Here is a 22,375-nt window from a genome sequence, read left to right as displayed (position 1 = left end):
TTTTTAGGAGTTCGTGGAATCAAACTTGGAGGTCACCATTTCTTTTGACCAGGTGAATTATGTTAGATATCCTTGGAAAAATTGCAATTGTAATATAATGATAACTGTAGCATTTTTACATGCAAGTGTGTGGAACTTTGTTTTCTTTCCCAGGTTGAGACTAAAGAACACATAAGAAGCAAACACAGTGCATGAACATTGGTTGGATTATGGATTAGAAAACCAGCTATAGGGGATATTTTTAACACAGCTGGAAACATTTGAGTGCAAATGTTAGGGATAAGATTTCTATAACATACGATAGAATAGTGCAGCCCAAAAAAATGGAGGAAACTCTCCTCTCTACATCTGTAGATAGGGTTGGTCAACTGCGGTGGGGTCAGGCAGGAGGGACATGACTTTGATGGCAGCAACACTGCAGGCCTCCCTTCCCCTGGGGCTCAGTTGGCCATTACGTGTGACCAGCAAAGAGGCTGGTCAAGCTTAGAATGGCCATATACTAAGAACCAGATACTCTCTATTCCACACAGTTTTGACACTCGCCACTTCATTGTCTAGCCAGATTGGTTATGATACATTTTTAAGTTAAAATGAGGAACTTAAAACTATAATTTAGATCTTATTTTTTGTCTTGTGAGCTCTGAGGTCAGGGAATTAGAGACACATTATTTAGTAGTTTGCATGTCGATTACATGTACCAGAAACCTCAACTCAACTTGGTGTAGTAAAGGGAATATATTTCTTCTTCTAACTGAAAAGCCCAGAAGTAGGTTGGGCCTCAAGAAAGTCAGGGAACAACCTAAGCAGTTGTTTTGGTTTTGTCTTTGCTCTCCCTTTCTTGGCATTGATTTCCTTCCAAGACTGATTCTCCGATAGTCCAAGATGTCTACTAGCTGTTCTGGGCTCATCAGCCTTGTCCCAGCAAAACCCAGAAGGTTCATTCTAGTTAACTAGTTTCAAATGCCTGTCCTTAAACCTGTCACATTGGTCAAATAGATGGAATGTGCAGCTTGCCTGGCTTTTAACGCCAGGAGTGGAGTTAGGCTGAATCAGCTTTTAGGAACCACATGGATCACCTCCTTTGTTGAGGAGTTGACCAAAAAGTCTACTACAGATAGAACAGACCCTGGATTATAAGTAAGGAAACTGGGACTCCCAAGCCATCCCCTTCTTTGCAAGGCCTAATGTCGATGGTAAAATGGCCTCTCATAGCTGCCCCTTGATGATGCACACTGTACTGGATGCTTGGCTTTTGCTTCCCATTGCCTCTTCATGCTCAGAGGTAAGGGGCAGGAATACCTAACTGCTACTGCTGCCAGCTCCCTCAGATACAGTGGTAGACTTCTTAGGTCGTATTTATTAATTTTTATATTCCCAGGGCCTCAGATAGTACCCAGGAGTTGTGGTGACTAAAATCCACCAGTCTAGGACACTGGGTTAGCTGCTAAGTTCTCATACTTTATAAAATGCTAGGGCCTCTGAAAACTTAAGAAACCTCTCTGAGAAGGAAATATAACTTTTATATCTCTATTCTGTTTTTCAGTAATTACATTTAATTACTCTGACCGTTGGTTGTCCAGCCTATAAAATGAGCGTAAGTTTTCTCTACCTTGCAGATTTGGAGGAGTTACATGAAATAATGCAGTGCTGAACTGCATCTAGACAATGACAGGGGCCTCACTTCTCTTAATGATGTGTGGTATGATCATTGGCCTGAGATCCAAGTTTCGGACTTTTTGAAGTTTCCTATATATATGAAACTAGGCTTGATTGGAATTGAGTCACATATTTAGTTAATGTGTAACAATTTGCCTGAAATTTTTAGATAATACAGTATTTCATATTTTTATTTTTGAAAAGCCAGAAACTAAGTGCCATGCTAATAAGCATAAGTGATTTCCTTTGAAAAATCCATCTTTGTTCCTTGTGTTTTTCTCCAAATAGGATTAGCACTATATTATTCTGATATTCAGCTTACAGACTTTTTCAAGGTTATCTCATAGTACTTTTTCACGTTTGAGGGGAGAATAGGAAAAGGAGAGGAGTGTCGTCTGTGTTACCATTTCTGCCCTGTTTCTGTGAAGTTTCATGTCAAAATAGCCATATAGTATTCCCAGGAATCGATTGTTACTTGAATGTTAATTATTGATTTAAAAGGAAGTGTTTTGGAATCTGGTAAAGCCCGGTAATTTTAGGGAGTAATTAATTTGCCAACTTACTATCTGAATCTAATATGGATAATCGAAGACTCACTCTTTTTACAGATATTAGAATAAAGAAATATAAAACAAAATAAAGAAATGTAAGAACTATAGAGAAGAATTTTAATATTTTGATAAAGGTACTGAGAATTAAAAGTATTGTAGTTATATTAAGAATACAGGTTTTGATAGAATTGACTAATGGATGATTTTGGTCGTGCATTCAATAAAAATTTACTATTTTCCAGTTCCTTGGCTATTCCAGGCATTATGCTAGGTACCATGAATTCAAAGATGAATAAAGTAAAATGTCAATGCTCACATCCAGGACAATTGCAAAAAGGATATGTAAAGTAACTTTATCTGATCTCCAGTTTTTTCAAAATAGAAATATATTAATGTTTTCTCTCTTTTTTGCATTAATGCCATTACATAGAAGGACACTAGTTCTTATTCCTCAGGAAGTCTGATGATTTTTCTCTGATTGTCCTTACAGAGAGAGGTCTGGTTTGGGTTATGTTGTGAACTTCTGAACAGTCCTTTCAGGTCTAAATGCAGGGAGAAGGGGAAACTTCAGATTTATTCTAACTGAAGGAGAAACTTTAGTCTTATTTCGCCATATTCTATTCCAGCTATTTGTAGAACTATAGCCAGAAATAGCTGTGAGAGAGATCTGTAGTGTGGAGTTTCTATATTTTTTGGAAGACTGACCCAGTCTCCTTTGTAAGTTTGTTTTGGAAGCTCAGAAGTAGCCAGGACAGCATTCACTTATCCGTAACTAGAACACTTTCTGTGACAGATCTGGCTTCCCTGGCCACTCAGTGTGAAGTCTAAGATGAACATAAGCTTACCCAGAAGGCCTTGCTCTCTGGGCCCTGGTGCCTCATGTGCTTCCTGAAGGAGCCTCCTGGGATTGAGGTTCCCACTCTCCGGCCTCCTCTCTCGTCAGGGCACGGGAGTCGACCGACTTGCCCCCCGTCTGGTCTTGTTGGAACTGCGAGTGGGAGGAGGCGCTTCTCGGTGTTGTGTGGAAGGTGTTCCCATTTTCCATCGTGACTGCATTGTTGCCTGATTTATTTATCGTCTGTTCCTTTGGTCACCTCAGTGGGAATCGGGGGCTGGGGGATTAAATGAATGTGCTGGAATGGTTTTAAACCAGAGGTTTGGAATGGTATTTTCAGATCTTTCCTCTTTTATTTAAGTTTCAAAGAGTCTGTCTGATTCCAAAGCAACCAGTACTGATATCTGTATTCTCGGCAAACATAAACGACTTAGATGTGCAGTTCAAACTGTTTTTATTTTTGTCTTTTGTTTTAGGTGAAAACTTTTGAGCGCAGTTATAGGCTCTATCAGTTGCAGTTATGTAGATCACAAAATGGCTGCCTGGGGAAGCCGCGCCCTTACCTGGAATTGGCAGAGCAGAGGTGGGACTGTGGGGGCTATTTAGGGAGAATTGACAGGTTTATTTACAAACAGGTTTCATTAGGATGAGTCCAGGTTCCTCCCAGCCCAGGCTTTGTGATGTCGCCATTGTATTCCATTCTTCACAGGAAGGTGCTTCGCTGGGCGTCTTGGAGGGCCATGGCAGGGTCATAGGCTTTCTCTTCAAAAGCCTCTCTCCATTCACCCGGCCCTTTGTTATTTCATAAAACTTTTTTCTCTACTCATTCTTATGTTTCTGACATCAGTTTGTTAGAAATTATTTTATTGTCTCTAAAATAAATGCAAAGATTGTTGAATATTATTCTTTAGTTTCTAAAATACCTTTAGTTTACATTTTATCTTCACAATTCTGTGAAGCAACAGAACAGTACTATTATGAACATTTAAATTTTACCAGCAAACATTGATATGGAAAATGAGATTTTCCAAAAGTTATCATTTGGCCAGTGTCCCAGTTAGTTATTGACAGAGGTAAGATTGAAAACCAGGTCTGCTACCCCTGTCCTGAACTCCACACCATTTCTATAATGATAGGAAACTTCTGGGTTGTTTGAGAATCCTAGTCCTGTATGATTACCTCAGATGCCTCTTTGACCCATAGACTTTGATTTTTTTCTTCTTGCTAAGTTAAGAAGTACTCAAATACAGTATCTGATTTGTAAGGGATTCTTCTTATTTCATGAACATAGGGAAACTGGCAGCTATTCCCGAAAGGAAAATACCAAGACATGAAAAGAAACAAAGATAGTGTGACTGAGAATGCAGATATGGAAGACATAGAGAGAGAAAGGTAGTGAGGCCTGAGAGAATGTATCTCTGGGTGTGGAGTGTTGAGGGCATCTCAGGCAGTGTCGCAGTATAAGGGGTGTTGTGTAGGAGACCAGGTTTAGCCACAGTAGATACAAATGTAAGTTGGCTTGTATGTGGACACACTGTGTGTGTAATGTTGTAGGAGGGACACATGTGGATATATGGTTGTGTAATGTGGAAATTGTTGGAGGAAGAAGAATGCCCTTTATTCTGGCACACTGGGGGCTCATAGATTCTTCCCAGTGATAGCTTAGAAAATTTGAAAGTAACTTTGAGGAAGAGTTTTAGATGGAAACTGATGGAAAACATTTTTTGGTTTTTGGCCTGAAAATAGGCGTACTTCAGTGTGTGCAGTAGATCTGTGTCTGGAAAAGGTGTTTGTAAATTACATCAATATTTAAGTACCTTGTGAGAAAGAACTTAAAGTGAGCCTATGATGTGTCCTTTTCTCAAGAATCATCCTAATTTATCCTTCTTATAGTTCTAGCAGGGTATTTTTTGTTGTTGTTTTGGGGTTTTGTTTTTGTTTTTAGTTGAGGTCCCCCTCTGTCGCCCAGGCTGGAGTGCAGTGGCACGTTCACAGCTACCTGCTGGGCTCAGGCGATCCTTCTGCTTCAGCCCCCTGAGAGCTGAGACTACAGGCATGCACCACCATGCCCAGCTAGTTTTTTTGATTTATTATAGAGACAAGGTCTCGCCAAGTTGCTTGGGCTGTTCTCAAACCCCTGGACTCAGACAATCCTCTTGCCTCCCAAAGTGCTGGCATTACAGGCTTGAGTGTGTGTGTGTGTGTGTGTGTGTGTGTGTGTGTGTGTATGTGTATGTGCTGAAAGTACAATCCTTAGTTCCATCATACCTAGTCATATTCTCCCAGGCTTACAGGAAATCAAGTAACCTCTCTGACTTCTTTGCAGATGTTATCTGAAAAATATGCTTGTTTGCCAGGAAGCTGTGTGTTCACCGTTTAAAATAGAACTTTCATTTATATGCCTCCGTGCATCCTACATAGCACTATGCCATGTTTTTTCCCTACCTCGTTCGGTACCTTCTAACTAGTGGGTGCCGCACTTGGGTGGTTAAGGGTTGACCATGGTCCCTGCACACAAGACTCTGTGGGAGGAAGGAAATATGTGTGGTTAAAACTTGGTAGGTTTTGTGCCTCTTTTTCTTTACTACTTACCAGCAGTGGTTTCCAAATCACATTTTGGCTTTCAATTCTTAGGGTTTGAAGCAATAAGTAATATATATATGTATATTCATTCACACAGACACATATACTTGCTTATTGAAGACTAGACTCCTAAGACTGTTGGTACAGGACAGACTTAGAAACAGTTGAGATGTGTATTGAAAGTCGTTTAGTCTTGTGTCCCACACAAGGAAGAATATGTGTTAGGACCTGGCCATGTGTTCCTCTTCCTGTCATCATTCACTTCTTTGTAAGACACTCTAGGAGAGGAAGCCGTTTATTTCCCTCATTCTTGACTCTTGTCTCTTTATGCAATGGCAGAGAATATTTGCCCTGATATCTGTGAGCAGTGTCACGATGCTCAGTAGCTCTCTGCCTGATACACTCCCTCAGTAAGACAGACTCACTATAGTGGAAGATGGGAATACCAGGGAGATACATTTAGAGTTGTTGAGATAGGAAAAAGCTGAAGGGTTTTAAAGCCCAGAAAACCTAGGTTTGCATCCTGGTTCCACCATTTTACAACATATAAAAAGAATTGGTCTCCAAGAGGTTAAATAATGTACTCTGGGTAATTTGAGTAACCTTTTGCAAATTACTTAACTCTTTCTCATTGTAACATAGATCTAATTAATATCTACCGTGTAAGGTTATTTCAAAGATTAGTGACAAAAATACCTGTATGTGTAAAGCAGTCAGTAACTTGCTGCTTTCGTAGTTTTTATTATTTTTATTATATACATTCTTTGAACAAATACATGCTGGACATCCACTGTATTGCCAGACACAGGTCTGGGTGCTGGGTGAACTTGTGGTTAAGATACAAGGACCTTGCACTCGTGGAGCTTCGGTTTTAGCAGGTAAGACAGACCGTAAGAAAGAGGGGTTTCCGGTAAGAATTAGTGCGATAAAGATACAAACAGGTGAACGTGGTGGAGCCCTGGGGTCGGGGAGTAGCTAGCTTAGAGTTGTTTCCCAGACAAACTGGTGGGTGACATTTCAGTAAGGGGATGAGAGAAGAAAGAGCCTCCCACAAGTGGGGGTGAGGGGAGAATCCGGCAGAGGACCAGTAAGTGGAAAGGCAGAGGGCTCTGGCTTGTCTTGTGAAGGGACCAGGGACAGATGCCACTGGGGTGTGGTGCGCAGCGGGGCGGGGGAGGGGCAGTTCCCCGAGGGCCGTGGTGAGGAGACTGGACTTTATTCGAAGTACAGGCACACCTCATTTTATTATGCTTCACTTTATTGCGTTTTACAGATTCTGCCTTTCTTACAGATTAAAGGTTTGCAGCATCCCTATGCTTAGCAAGTCTGTTGGTGTCATTTTTCTAACAGTGTGTGCTCACTTCATGTCTCCATGTCACATGTTGGTGATTCCCACAATATTTCATACTTTATTATTATTATTATGATTATCTGTCATAATGATTTGTGATCAGGATCTCTGATGCTACTGTTGTAATTGTTTGGGGCAGCGCAGATCCCACCCATATAAGAAGGTGAACTTAATTGATAAATGTTATATGTGTTCTGACTGCTCCAGCAACCAGCCATTCCCCTGTTTCTTTTTTTTTTTTTTTAACATGCGGGGTACAAGTCATTCCCCCATTTTTCTCCCTCTCCTTAGGCGACCCTATTCCTGGAGATGCCACACATATTGAAATTAGGCCAATTAATAACCCTACAATGTCTTGTAAATGTTCGAGTGAAAGGAAAAGTGACACGTTTTTCACTTTAAATCAAAAGCTAGATATGATTAAGTTTAATGAGAAAGGCATATCAAATGCTGAGACAGGCCAAAAGCTAGGCCTCTTCTGTCAGTTAGACAAATTGTAAATGCAAAGGAAAAGTTCTTGAAGGAAATTTAAAGTGCTACTGCAGTGAACACACGAAAGGTAAGAGAGAAAAACCAGCTTATTGCTGAAATGGAGAAAGTGACAGTGGTCTGGATAGATCAGATCTGCCACAACATTCCATCAAACCAAAGCCTAAGCCAGAGCAAGGCCCTAACTCTCTTCAGTTTTGTGAAGGCCAAGAGAGATGGGGAAGCTGCAGAAGAAAGTTGGTTCGTGAGGTTTAAGAAGAGAAGTTACCTCTGTAACATAAAAGTACAAGGTAAGACAGCAAGTACTGATGGAGAAGCTGCAAGTTATCCAGAAGAATTAGCTAAGATCATTGATGATGGTGACTACAATAAATAGTGAATTTTTCAATGCAGAAACAGTCTTATATTGGAAGAAGATGCCATCTAGAAATTTCATAGCTGTAAGGTAAACGAAACCAGACCAGGTGAAACGGCAACAAAGGAGCCAAGAAAAATTTATTAGCGCAGTCCCGGGCGAGGTTCACCGGCCCATGTAGCTGTGGGCCAGAGAAGTCGCGCTCAGCAAGATGGGTGACAGGCTTATAAAGGGCACACTGAGAAAGCTGTGAGGGGTTGGGGAGAGCAATCACTGGTTGGGACAGCTGTCACATCTGCTGGCGATTGGCTGAACGAGGTTGCTAGAGTCGCTGTAGCAGGTACTGGCTGGCTTTGCAGCTGGAGTCTTAGTTCCAGTCACTCATTTTTGCTGGCTCACTCTCACCCATTGTTCTCCTGGTCCGGGTTGGAGCCATCTTGTTGAGGCCTGCCCTGCCCTCCAGTACCTCCGGCCTTATAATAGCTAGAAAGAAATCAATGCTTGGGTTCAAAGAACAGGCTGACACTCTTGTTAGGAACTAATGTAGCCAGCAACTTTAGGTTGAAACCAATGTCCACTCACCGTTTTGAAAATCCTAGGGTCCTCAAGAATAATGTTTAATAATCTACTCTGCCTGTGCTCTATAAAGAGACAACAAAGCCTGGGTGACAGCACATCTGACTATAGCATGACTTTACTGAATATTTTAAGCCTTTTGTTGAGACCTACAGCTTAAGAGCCATTTCAGAACATTACTACTTGTTGACAATACCTAATGACTTAAGAGCTCTATAGAGATGTACAAAGAGATTAATGTTTTCATGCCTGCTAATACAGCATCCATTCTGTAGCCTACGAATCAAGAGATAATTTTGACAATTTTAAATCTTATGATTTAGGAGATACATTTTGTGAGGCTATAGCTGCCATAGATTCCTCTGATGGATCTAAGCAAAGTAAGCTGAAAACCTTGTGGAGAGCATTCACCATTTTAAATGCCATTAAGATAATTCATGATTCATGAGAGAAGGTCAAAATCTCAACATTAACAGGAGGTTGAAAGAAACCGATTCCAAACCTCTCAGATAATTTTGGGGTGTTTCAAGACTTCAGTGGAGGAAGTAACTGCAGATGTGGTAGAAACAACAAGAAAACTAGAACTTAAAATGGAAGCTGAAGATGTAACAGTCGCTGCAATCTCGCAGTACAGTGTTAATGGATGAGGGTTGTTACCAAGAGGTTTCTTGAGATGGAGTCTGTTTCTGGTGAAGAGCTGTGAATATGGTTGTAATGACAGCAAATAATTTAGACTACTGAGCACACTTAGTTGATAAAGCCGTGACAGGGTTTGAGAGGATTGGCTCCAATTTTGAAATAAATTTTGCTGTGGGTGAAATGCTATCACATAGCCCCAGAGTGGAAAAGGGAAGTGAACCAGGCAGTGGGCTCCTGCTGGGCTGGGCTGGCGGAGGCAGAAGGCAGCACCTAGCAGAGGTGTCCAGCTCTGGGATGTCAAAGGACACGGTGTCATCGGCCCAGTTCCAAAAGGCGGATGTGGATGAGTACGAGGGAACAGCTTCATGGGCGAGGAAGACGGGGGCGACGGCCAGGCTGGGCCACGAGGGCGAGGCGGACTCCTGCCTGTGGCAAGGAAACATGATGACTGCCCTGCGGGCAGCTCTGACCAACCCTCGTCAACACTGAGAGTCCAGCAGTGAAAGGCCAGGCAGGCTCGTCTCTCTCTCTTTTTTTGAGTCGGAATTTCACTCCGTCGCCCAGGCTGGAGTGCAGTGGCACACTCAGCCACCCCAGCGTCGACCTGCTGGGCTCCGGCGATCCTTCCGCCTCAGCCTTCCAAGTAGCCAGAACTATAGATGCACGCTACCATGCCTGGCTAATTTTTCTGATTTGTTGTAGAGACGAGGTCTCGCCAAGGTGCCCGGGCTGGTCTCAAACCCACCCGGCCTCCCAAAGTGCGGGGTTTACAGGCTGAGCCACCACGCCCAGCCTGCTCCTTTCTTAAAGCTAACGGTGTCGTAAAAGCAGTTCAGTCCCTGGTGTGGATCTGCCAATGAAGTATATTCATAAAGGCTTCACAAGCCCCTCCGACATTAGCAGTGCCATATTGTTACAATGGCATGAAAAGGCAATTGCTGTTGGGAGAGTGGGTCCACCGTTCATGTCTTGACTGCAACGAAGAGGGTGTAGTTGGGCCAGAGCTGAATCCTGACTCGGGAATATGCCGGAGTCCTGCTCCAGCAGAGTTCAGAGATTCCCGAAGGTGGAGACAGCATCAGCGATTGTGAGAAAGAGAGAGAGAGAGAGACTTGGACAACTGTTCAGATTTGAGCAGAAGACAACCTTTATTGAGTGTTAACAGTAGGCTTTTACACTCCGTCCACCAGATGCTCTTTCAGGTATGAAGAAGAAAATCCCATAACAGACGCTAACCTTGATCCATGACTGACCTATCCTATAAACTCTTTTCATCCTATGCTAATTTATACTAATACCAAGTTAAACGATTCTATAGAAACTTAAATACTTACTTTACAACCCAAAGCGGCCCATCCCAGAATGTTTGGAATGTGGCCCAGTCCAAAGTTCACAGTGGGCTACCTGCAAGTAACCTAGCTGCATTCTTTCAACAAAATGGCTGTCTAAACTTATATTTCTAAAACTATATTCTACAATTTACACCTTACTCAACTTCAGTAAATCCTAAAATCACAACCCAGAAGCCTGTGACCAATACTAAGGCTCTTAGATGTGACCCGAGTTTGAAGTGTAAGTTGTGTGAAAGCCAGAACCGCAGTTTGTGGAAGAATGGGCGCAATGAGCTCCTAAAGTTAGCTTGTGTTCGTCCCGGTCTCAGAGTTTTTATGTTTGAGCTTACAGGAGCTTTTTCTGGTTATAGTGCTAAGTAGAAAGGGGGAGGAAATGGGGTCAACAGCTCCCGAATGCATCCTAGTGGTCTCGGGTTCAACGGCCCTCCCTGATCCCTAACGCTCAGTGAGTGGTCTTCCGTGGCCAGCTCCCAACAGGAGTGGAAGTCACTGGTACAAAGACCAAACACCAAATGCCTCCAGTGTCCTGTGGGCAGCATCTGCTTCTCTCAGCTTTGTCTTCTTACTTCCTTTTTCGTGTCTGTAAAAAAGAAGAGTACATAAAAGTACATATCAGTCTTCCTTTCATGAAACTTGGGATATTATAGAGAAAATTTTGTTTCGACAGTTGTGTTTCATTCTCCTAAAACCATTTCAGTGATGTATACACCAGTCTGTATATAGAATAATTTGCATTCAAGTTTACTTGTGCAAGTTTTAACCCCTGTTGGCCGGTTTTTTTGTTGCATTTTGTATTTTTAACTAATACTGAGAGATTTTATCAGGATTTGAGGCCAGTTTCCTAACTCACTGCTAGGCAGGAAGTGATCTTTCTTTAAAAAAAAAAAAAAAAAGCAGGAGAGACTGGCAGCTATTAACATTACAAAACTGGACCATAATTCCCTTATTTAAGCAGAATGTGTTTCTGGAATAATGGTGGGCGAACACCACTGCCAGCCTCCAGCTTTGCGTCTGCTTGTTGCCAGATTGTCTGTGCTGTGAGGTTGAAGATGCTTCTTCCTCTTGGCATCTAATAATCCTGGCCTCTCAATTTCTTTGTGGTCACCCAGGGTTCAGAGCAAGGAATCTTGCTCCATACACATGTATCTATAAAATAACAGAGCTTGTTTGGCATGAACACCGAAGTTTTGTTCCAGTAATGTGACTCTGTTTGGGTATGCTACTACAGATTGGAAAGGATGTGGAAACCATGAGGTCATTCACACTCTGGGCAGCCTCTGAGTGAAATGCTGTTTTCTTTAGAAATACAGTAGCCGGGCCAGATGCGATGGCTCAAGCCTGTAATTCTAGCACTTTGGGAGGCCGAGGTGAGGGGATTGCCTGAGCCCACAGGTTCGAGAACAGCCTGGGCAACTTGGTGAGACTGCATCTCTACAATTCATCAAAAAATTAGCCAGGCGAGGTAGCGCGCGCCTGTAGTTCCAGCTACTTGGAAGGCTGAGGCGAAAGGATCGCCGGAGCCCAGCAAGTCGACGCTGGGGTGACTGTGGCAACAGAGTGAGACTCCAACTCAAAAAAAAAAAAAAAGAAATACAGTAGCTGTCTCAGACAATATGAGGGATACAACTAATATTAGATACCATTTAATATGCCCCATAAATGTCTTCAATGTTCTTCAGAGTAATGGGGATCTCAGAAGATTTGGTTCAGATCCAAACAAATATACATTCTGTGTGTTAGCTAAGGGCTTTCTTTAAAAAAGAAAATACCACAAAGCAAAAAATTGTTTATCTTGTTGGACAAACCAAATCAGTTCTCAAAAATGCCAGTGTTGAGCAAAAAAAAAAAAAAAAAAAAAGTACTGTCAAACAGCAGCTCGTGCTAAAGGGAAATCTTTGATGGAAGGATGAATTAATCGATGTACCACACTTTATTGTTGTCTTTTTTTTTTTGAGTCAGGGTCTTACTCTGTCGCCCAGGCTGGAGTGCAGTGGCACACTCACAGCCACCCCAGCATCAACCTGCTGGGCTCTGGCGATCCTTCTGCCTTGGCCTTCCAAGCAGCCAGAGCCACAGGCACGTGCTACCACGCCTGACTAATTCTCTACTTTATTTTGTTGTGGAGACGTGGTCTCACCAAGTTGCCCGGGCTGGTCTCAAACCCGCGGGCTCAGGCAATCCACTCATCTCGACCTCCCAAGGTGCTGGGATGACGGGCTGAGCCTCCAGGCCCAGCCTTATTTTCAGAAATTGCCACAGCCACCCCAGCCTTCAGCAACCACCACCCTGGTCAGTCAGAGGCCATCAACATCCAAGCAAGACCTCCAGCAGCAAAAAGGTCACCACTCGATAGAGGAAGCTCAGATGGTTGTTAGCATTTTTAGAAGTAAAATATTTTTAAATTAAAGTATGTATATTGTTTTTTTAGACATAATGTTATCACCCTATTAATAGACCACAATACAGTGTAAACATTACTTTATATGCGTTGGGAAACAAAAAAAAAAAAAAAATGGTGTGACTCACTTCATTGTGATATTATTAATTTTGTTGCTGTGATCAGGAACTGAATCCACATGTCTCTTAGGTATGCTTGTATAGTGGTAGCACATTCGGAGGTTTTAATTGCAAGAGATAGAAATTAATTTATGTTTGTTTGTTTTGAGTTGGAGTCTCCGTCACCCAGGCTGGAGTACAGTGGCACACTCACGGCCACCCCAGCGTCAACCTGCTGGGCTCCAGCAATCCTTCTGCCTCAGCCTTCTAAGTAGCCAGAACTACAGGCACACGCTACTGTGCCCACTTAATTTTTTTGATTTATTGTAGAGACGAGGTCTCTCCAAGTTGCCCAGGCTGGTCTTGAACCCTCAGGTTCAAGCAGTCCCCTCACCTCGGCCTCCCAAAGTGCTGGGATTACAGACTGAACCACTGAGCCTGGCCTAATTTATGTTTTAAAAAGATATTTGGGCTGCTGATTGACAGCAAGGAAACAAGTTAGAAGGGCATAACAATGGTTCACCACAGAGTTGATGGTGGCTTAGAATATGGTCGTAGCGTTAAAGATGGTGAAACATGGAAAAGCTTAATTGACAGGATTTGCAAAGAAATTGCCTGTGAATAATGAGACAGAGAGAAGACAGTATTTCAGGATGGCTGCTAGGTTTTGTGGTGCAAAACTGGACAACAGGTGGCCAGCTGCAGGACTGGTTCGCCTTCCCTGAGATGGGGAACTGCAGCGGGCTTGCCAAGAAGATTTTACGTCAGAAGGGGTTTGGGACTTGAGGTTGCTGTAAGACATTCACATTTAAAGCTAATTTAGCCAAAACTTTTCAGGTTGATTACTTGTTCTCTTTTGTCATTTTTTAACAGCTTTTTTTTTTCTCTTATCACACCTAAACTTGGAACATCAGAGCTGTTGTATCTTAAAGTTGTGATGTAAGACTCCTGACAGATGAATGGCAAATATGGCGACATGAAATACAGTGTTGTGAGTTTGTGGGTGTCAGCAAGAGCGCTTGTCCCATGGTCCAACTTTCCTTCCAACACGGATCACAGAATTCAGAAGAGTTCTGAACTTCGTCCATCCTGTGCTGGCTTGGCCTCAACATAAAGGATCAGTGAATATGAAACCTGTTCCTTGGCAAGAGTTGTAAATCCTTTTTTGAGAGGCTTTTCTATATTTACTATAGATTTTCTAGGGTTTCTTCCAGGTCCTCAGATATACTAGGCATGTAATAAATATTTACTCATTTTGAATTTTGGTTTTATTTGGTCTCTTTCTGCTATGAATTTCACTTAATTTTACTTATTTTTTTTTCTAGAAAGTTTAGTACCAGCCAGGCTTGGTGGCTCAGCCTGTAATCCCAGCACTTTGGGAGGCTGAGGTGAGTGGATTGCCTGAGCCTGCAGGTTCGAGGCCCACCTGTGCAACTTGACGAGACCGCATCTCTACAATAAATCAAAACTTAGCCGGGCGTGGTAGCGTGCGCCTGTAGTTCCAGCTACTTGGAGGGCTGAGGCGGAAGGATCGCCGGAGCCCAGCAGCTCGAGGCTGTGGTGGCCGGGAGCGGCCGCTGCACTCCAGTCTGGGCGACGGAGTGAGACTCCAACTCAAAAAAAAAAAAAAAGAAAGTTTAGTACCTTTCCTGTATTAAGTTTGCTTCTTTTTAATACACTATCACCTTTTTCCTTTGGATTGGTGGGTGGTAGAAGAAAAGGACCCTGTTTTAACATCACATTCAGGATAGACAAGGAAAGAAAAGTAGGCTCAGGAAAGTAAGTTTTAAACCCCTTAATGGTATTTTCTCCTTCCTAAAAACCAGCTGACCCAGTTTCGTGTATCCTCAGCCTGGCAACTGTAATAGTTTCTAACTTTGGCTTCTTTTATGTCAGTTATCTGTGGCTGCATAAGAAGTTACCCCAAAACCAGAAGTTTAAAGCAACAGCCATTTTCTATCTCACGTAGTTTCTGAGGTTAGTAATCCCACAGTGGCTTTGCTGGGTGGTCCTGGCTGAGGGCCTCGCATGAGGCAGCAGTCCCGTTGTCAGTCTGTGGTCTGAGTGTGCCCCCCAGATTCATGTGCTGGAACCTTACTGCCCTATGCAACCGTGTTGGGAGGTAATTAGGCCATGAGGGTTCTACCCTTGACCACTGTCAATTGATGCTGCTGTGAAGAAGTGTTCAGGAAGTGGGTTCATGCTCTCTTCTGCCAGATGAGAATACCACATTTGTCCCTGCTTGCCCTTCTGCTCCGTGCCATGTGAGGACACGGCAGGAGAGCCCTCATTGGCAACCAGGGGCTTGATCTTGGACTTCCTAGGTCTTCTGAAGGCTCGACTGGGACTGGAGAATCCTCTTCCCAGATGGCTCGCTCACATGGGTGTTGTCAGGAGACCTTATTTCCTCTCTGGCTCTTGGCAGGAGGTCTGAGTTTCTGTCCTTACCACGGGGGCCTCTCCCCAGGGCTGCCTGAGTGTCCTCGTGACTCAGCGATGTGCTTTTCCAGGGCAAGTGAGTGAGAAAGAGGCGCAGGAGAGGGAATGGGTGTGTTTCGGTATTGACTCTAGAATTTTCTTCCAGACGTCTGTCGAAAGTTTTCCTAGTGTTGATGCTGGTAGCTATTCTTCAACTGAGAAATGTTAGCATCACAGGTATTAAATGTATGTCCTGCTGCTCTGTTTCTGTGCCTTTCTGCTTCCAAAATAATTTTTATTTCAGTCCTAAATCCTAATATAGTCATTTCAATGGCATTTTCTTTGTCCATTTCATGGTGGTATAACAGAATACCACAGACTAAGTAATTTATAAAGACCAAAATTTCTTTCTCAAGCTCTGGAGCCTGGGAAGTCCAAGATCAAGCGCCTGGTTTCCGATGCGGGCCCTCCTGCTGTGTTGTATCCTCACATGGCACAGAGCAGAAGGGCAAGCAGGGACAAAGTGGTGTTCTCATTTGGCAGAAGAGAGAGTGAACCCACTTTCTGAAATCCTTTTCATGGCAGCATTAATTCACTGTCAAGGATAGAACCCTCATGATATTTTCTCCTTCTTCCTAAAAACCAACTAACCCGATTTTATGTATTATAAGCTTGGCACCTGTAATTGTTTCTAACTTTGGTTTCTTTTATGTCAGTTATCTGTTGCTCCCAACATGGTTGCATAGGGCATTAAGGTTCCAGCACATGAATTTGAGAGGACACATTCAGACCATAGCAGATGTTTACACTTAGCACTTGAATTACTTACTGTGCACCCAACTCAGCTGAAGTGCCAGCCGTATGAGCATTTGTGACCAACTATTTGCACACATCCCGACACTGAGAACTGTGCTGTGACTATTGCTTGGCAGGTATCTATTATAAAGTGTATCCTGAATTCAAAAGTATTAGAATGTGGGAAAAAGTATTTCTAAGAGTTAAAGAAATACAGCACATAATTTTCTCCTCCAATCATGAGAAAGCATGTAGATCCAAATCTTTTGCACATGTTTCTTTCCTTAGGATTTTTCAAAGCCTGCAACTCACAAACACGTAGTCTGATGAGGAACAAGATGTGAATATGTGATTTATGACAGGAATATGCAAGTTATTGCCAAAATATTTCATTTTTAAATTTCAGATCTGTAAAAAAGAAAAATCCCTCTTCTGTGGCTTTATTTAATCTTTTGTTGTTGCTGTCCCCCCCTAGGAATAAAGATCACTGTAAACCCAGAATCAAAGGCCGTCTTGGCTGGGCAGTTTGTGAAGCTGTGTTGCCGGGCAACTGGACATCCTTTTGTACAGTATCAATGGTTCAAAATGAATAAGGAGGTAATTGTTTTTAAATGACCTTTTAATTCTTCTAAGAAGAAAGAAGGATAAAAAATTAATTGATGTTGTTAATTGTGAATTGTTAAGTGGTTTTCAGAGTTTAATTAAAGAGTCTGATAGACATTGCTGGGTTATTAGTAAGGTATTTGATAATCATTATTTTGGTATGGCAGTTCCAAAATTGTCTTACCAAAAAATTGTAAACAATAATGAAATCAGTTTTTCACTGTAAAAATTGTGGGAAATAGGGATTACATAGGGCAACAATGTTAGCAAGTATAAAACATCACCAGTACATTCTTACACATCTAAACAAAACTCTGTACAACAGATTATGTTCCAGCCAAAACCTTAGAAAGATTTTCAAGGCTACATGGCAAGCTAATGCAGTATTACTGTTTTTAAAGAATTCCACGCTAAATGCAGTGACTCATGCTTGTAATTTCAGCACTTTGGGAGGCTGAGGCAAAAGGATTGCTTGAGCCCAGGAGTTCAAAACCAGCCTAGGCAACATAGCAAGACCTTGTCTCAAAATAAATAAATCATTTTTAAAAGAATTCCACATAACTGTTTTATATTTTTTTAAAAATTTATGTCATTGTTGTAGATTCTAAAGTAAAATTCAGGTTGGCAGAGTGTGGCATCTGTTCCTTTTGTGAGAGGATTGTATCCTAGCACCACCCAACAAATAATTTAAAATCACATATTAGAGTTCTCTTTTCTCTTCAAGCCACCTTGCCCCTGGGAATTTCTCAGTGGTCTGTCCACTTCTGTGGACTTTTCTCTTCCACTCCCTCATCCTCTCCCTCACCCTTGTCCTCCTCGACTGTGCCATGAAAGCCCACACTTTTCAAGCTGTTAGTTACAGCAGTTCCACTTTCTTCCAGACTTGATGCCACGTGTTCATTTGAAAATCTGAAATTAAATAAAAGAGCTGTTCTGAGAGTATGACTTCTCCTTCAATTGGGTCACCTCATGCCATAGAAGAATGTTGTGGTTTTATGTAATTATTACCTCCACCTCTTATGCAGAGGTAAGGCAGAGCAGTTGCAGAATGTAGGGGAAAAGATTGTGTGTGGCTATGGCACCAGATAGGTCTGTGCTAGAACCCTGACTACTGGTGTGAGCCATGTGAATTCCTACCATGAGAGCTGGTGAAAACTAGGGAGCCAGGATGCTTTGTGTGCCTAGGCTCTTGAGAGATGATAGCTAAAGGAATCTTTACCATACTTTCTCAATTGCAAAATCACTTTCATTTGAATAAGTGCCTTTTGAAGGAGCAATAATGGGAAAAACCTACTACATTTATGTATCTTTTTGTAAAATGTGTTCTGCTTGGAGAAAAGTAGAAGTGTAGGGGATGAGGAGTGCATTCTAGATTTGAAGAGTGTAATGGGCTTAAAAACTCTAACAAGTCAAGTTCTATAAACTACTGTTACATTCATGGGTCTAGTGTAGGAGATATTCATTGAACAGGTGTTTGTTGATACCTGTTTTGTGCCAGGCCATGTTCTAGGCATGATGATGCAACAGTGACCACAAGGTCCTGCCCTCAAGAAGCATCCATTCGAGTGGAGAGAGGCAGGCAGACAGCAAGCACAGTCATTCCTGTGAGTTAGGAGTTATGAGGAAGATCAACAGGTGATGTAACCTGCGAAGTCACTAAAGGTTATAAGCAAAGGAAGTAACATGATAGGATTTATGGTTTCAAGACAAACTTGCTGCTTGAAAGTAGCAGAGAAGAGCAAGACAGCCAGTTATGAGGTGTGGCAATTAAATTCACAAAGTCATCCTAGACAAAGTGCTGCGTACCTCATTGCTGAATATCACTACAGTCACCTTCAAAGTACTCCCCTTGGGAAGCCTTGCACTGACACCAGTACCTAATCCACCCATCAAGGCAGTTTTGGAACTCTTCTTCTGGAATGGCCATCAGAGCTGTTGTCGTATTACCCTTATGTCCTTAATGTCATCAAAATATCTTCCTTTCAATATTTCCTTAATCTTCAGCTAAAGAAAACAGTCATTGGGGGCCAGATCAGATGAGTAGGGAGGGTGTTCCAATACAGTTATTTGTTGACTAGCTAAAAACTCCCTCACAGACAGTGCTCTGTGAGCTGGTGCGTTGTCATGATGCAAGAGCTCCTTTGGGACCATTTTTGCACCATTTTTACACCTTTCTCATGCCCAGATTTTCCGTTAAGACTTTCGCAACTATTTCTCTATCAGTGTTTATTCAGTCTGCTATGCTTCTCACAGCTGATGGTTTGGACACACAATGTGATGAATTTTTGCAATGTTCTCATCAGTTCTGCCCGCTACTGGCCGTCCTGACCTTTCTTTATCAGTGACACTTTCTCTCCCCTCAGAAAAACGTTTAATCCATTTGTACACTGCTGTTTTCTTCATGGCATTATCCCCATAAACTTGGGTTAACCTGTCACTGATTTCACTTCCACTCTTGCCAAGTTTAACAAGAAATGTAATGTCTGTTTATTGCTCCAATTCAAGCTCTGACATTCTTGCAACGGCACACAAAAATATGTAACAGTAATAATGAACACCACTCAGCACGACACCACCACACATCAACACAAACACAGTGTACCAACTTGTTTGTACAGTGCTGCCAATGTAAGCGCATAGTGACAATTTTATGAACTTAATTGTCTTTCGTATCTAAGGCCTGTGCTTGATTGGAAATAGCCATGGTGTCTAGAAATAGGGCCCAGCAGTGGAGGTGGATCCCAGTGCATAATTCACAGTGTGTCATTTTAGAGATACAGTCAACCAAACTGACCAATTGGATGTGGAACGTGGGGAGAAAAGAGGAGAAGTCAAGGAAACCCCTCAGTTTTCCACTTGAGCCTCTGGGGTGTGTTTACACTGAGGACTTAAAGATAAGAGCAGAAGAGATCTAGGGAGGAGAATCGAGAGTTGGACTTCGGACGCGTGACGCTTGAGATGCCGCTGCACGTCCCGATAGCTCAGGCAGTCATGGTCTTCGGGGACGACATTGAGGGCTGCGTAGCGGAGGAGGGACCGGCAAACAGACCAAGAAGGACCTGCCAGGGAGAGGAAGAAAGCCAAGAAAGGATGGTATGGACGTCTGAAAAGGAAACCAAGCGGGAGATATCACACTTCCAGACTTCAAGCTTTACTATAAAGCTGCAATAATCAAAACAGCCTGGTATTAATGCAAGAACAAGCATATGAACCAATGGAACAGGATGGAGATCCCGGAAGCAAAACCTTAATTTCTCAACCACCTCATCTTTGACAAGGCCTCCAACATCTACTACTGAGGAGAGGAGAGCCTATTCAGTAAATGGTGCTGGGAAAACTGACTGACCACATGTAGAAGACTGAAACAGGACCCCTACCTATCACCATACACAAAAATTAACTCTAAATGGATCAAAAACCTAAAAGTAAAACCTCAAACTCTAGGAATCTTAGAAAATGCAGGAGACACCCTTATGGAAATTGGAACTGGCAACCAATTCCTGATCAAAACCACAAGTGCCCGTGCCATAAGAGATCAGATAGACAAGGGGGACCCCATCAAACTGACAAGCTTCTGCAAAGAGAGCAGGGGCACAGCCCACAGAATAGGAAAACATATTTGCCAACTGGATATCTGACAAAGGCCTAATAACATCTAGGATCTACAAGGATCTCAAACACGCAGAAAGGAAAAAAACACCCCATTAAAAAGTAGGTAAAAGACATGAATAGACACTTCTCAAAAGAAGTTATGCGAGCAGTCAACAGACACATGAAAAAGTGCTCAGCCTCACTCATCATCAGAGAAATGCAAATCAAAACCACATTGAGATACCACCAGTAAGAATGGCCGTCATGAATAAAACAACAACAGATGCTGGCAAGGATGCAGAGAAAAAGGAACGTTTCTACACTGCTGGTGGGAATGCAAATGAGTGCAATCTCTTTGGAAGACAGTGTGGTGATTTCTGAAAGAACTAGAAATTGACCTTCCATATGACCCAGCAATTCCCCTATTGGGAATATACCTGGAGGAACTCAAGCCATTCTATGTTGCAGCTCTATTCACAATAGCAGAAACTTGGAACCAACCATGCTGTCCATCAAAGCGGAACTGAATTTTTTAAATGTTGTACATATACACAATGGAATTTTTTTTTAGTTGGAGTCTCACTCTGTTGCCCAAGCTGGAGTGCAGTGTCATGCTCACAGCCACCCTAGCGTCGACCTGCTGGGCTCTGGCGATCCTTCCACCTCAGCCTTTCAAGTAGCTGGAACTACAGGTGTGTGCTACCACACCCAGCTAATTTTTTATTTATTGCAGAGATGAGGTCTTGCTAAGTTGCCCAGGCTGGTCTCAAACCTGTGGGCTCAGGCAATCTACTTGCCTCAGCCTCCCAAAATGCCAAGATTATAGGCTGAGCCACCAAGCCCAGCCCACAATGGAATATTATACAGCCATCAAGAAGGACAAACATATGGACTTCGCAGCAACTTGGCTGGATTTAGAGTCGATCATACTCAGTGATCTATGACAGAACCAAAGATCAGAGTTCCATATGTTCTCACTCATAAGCGGACCTTGAGCAGTTATCATAATACTATAAGAAAGGGATTGGCAGACGTGAAACTGCCAGGGGTCGTGGAGGCAGGCGGACTGTCAGTTGAGGGAAACTGCCAGGGGAGGGGCTACACCTCACCAACAAGGGTGCCTGCATACTGAACATTTGTGTTCCTAACCCTCAATTGTACCCCACATCTTTAAAATAATGGGGGAAAAATCTGAAAAGGAAACTGTTTCTAGAAGACAGGGGTGGCCACCTTCTTTAGTGCTGCTGAGGGACTGGGTGTATGGAGAGGTTTACTTGACTTTAGGGTTTATTTAAGATGGGAAGTTCTAGGCCAGGCTCGGTGGCTCAGCCTGTCATCCCAGCACTCTGGGAGGCCGAGGTGAGTGGATTGCCTGAGCCCGCAGGTTTGAGACCCACCCAGGCAACTTGGTGAGACCTCATCTCTACAATAAATAAAAATTAGCTGGGTGCGGTAGTGCGCGCCTGTAGTTCCAGCTCCTTGGAAGACTGAGGCGGAAGGATCACCAGAACCCAGCCTGGGCAACAGAATGAGACGCTAACTCAAAAAAAATTTTTTTTCTAGAAGAACAAGGGAAGTTAGGAGAGTTTGTGATAACATTTGTTTGGCAGGTGCCAGTGGTCTTACCTCTTCTGCATTTCTGGAAACTCCCCAAGTGGGGTTTTGTGGTGGTTTTGCTCTTGTTCTCCTTCTTGGGAATAAAAGCTGCCCCAGGAGGAAATTTATGGCAGCCTCATTTCCCGGAACTTTCTGCTTTCAGTCAGATAAGCAGAGAAGAGTTCTTTCTGCATCTGTTGAATCCTAAATGTCTTCAGTTGAATACAATCTTCACACCATCTTGGGACTTCTAGGTGGATTCTCTTCGGCCTTTGGCCCAAGAAGCCTTCATTAGGAAGAAGCATCTTCTGTTTTTTGGGGTTTTTTTTTTTAATCAGTATCTTTTATTTTAAAATTGTGGGGTACAGTTAAGGGTTAGGTATATAAATATGCATCATTCAGGTACCCTTGTTGATAAGGGGTGTCTCCCCGTCCCCAGACAGATATTGCCTACCGTTAGTCCCACCTCCCTTCCCCTTCCCCCCCCCC

The 22,375-nt window shown here is 42.7% G+C and overlaps 1 protein-coding gene, 1 long non-coding RNA gene and 1 pseudogene across 2 annotated transcripts in view; all 3 read left to right on the top strand.

Moving 5' to 3' along the window:
- Positions 1-22,375, top strand: part of MALT1 (MALT1 paracaspase) — a 130,972-nt gene that overhangs the window by 69,564 nt on the left and 39,033 nt on the right. Inside the window, exon 11 of the mRNA XM_021716123.1 lies at positions 16,572-16,693. Within this exon, the coding sequence (XP_021571798.1) occupies positions 16,572-16,693 (122 nt within the window). The remainder of the gene's footprint in view (positions 1-16,571; positions 16,694-22,375) is intronic.
- LOC103267613 lies at positions 9,330-10,260 on the top strand (annotated as a pseudogene).
- LOC110596294 lies at positions 11,644-12,140 on the top strand. Its single transcript, XR_002482376.1, has 2 exons — positions 11,644-11,696; positions 11,984-12,140. It is a non-coding gene; the product is annotated as an uncharacterized LOC110596294 (long non-coding RNA).

Source organism: Carlito syrichta, unplaced genomic scaffold (assembly GCF_000164805.1).
Source record: "Carlito syrichta isolate Samal-C Ts95f unplaced genomic scaffold, Tarsius_syrichta-2.0.1 Scaffold308187, whole genome shotgun sequence".
NCBI lineage: Eukaryota > Metazoa > Chordata > Mammalia > Primates > Tarsiidae > Carlito > Carlito syrichta.
The sequence above is the reverse complement of the archived record's forward strand: the minus strand, read 5'-3'. Positions and strand labels throughout refer to the sequence as shown.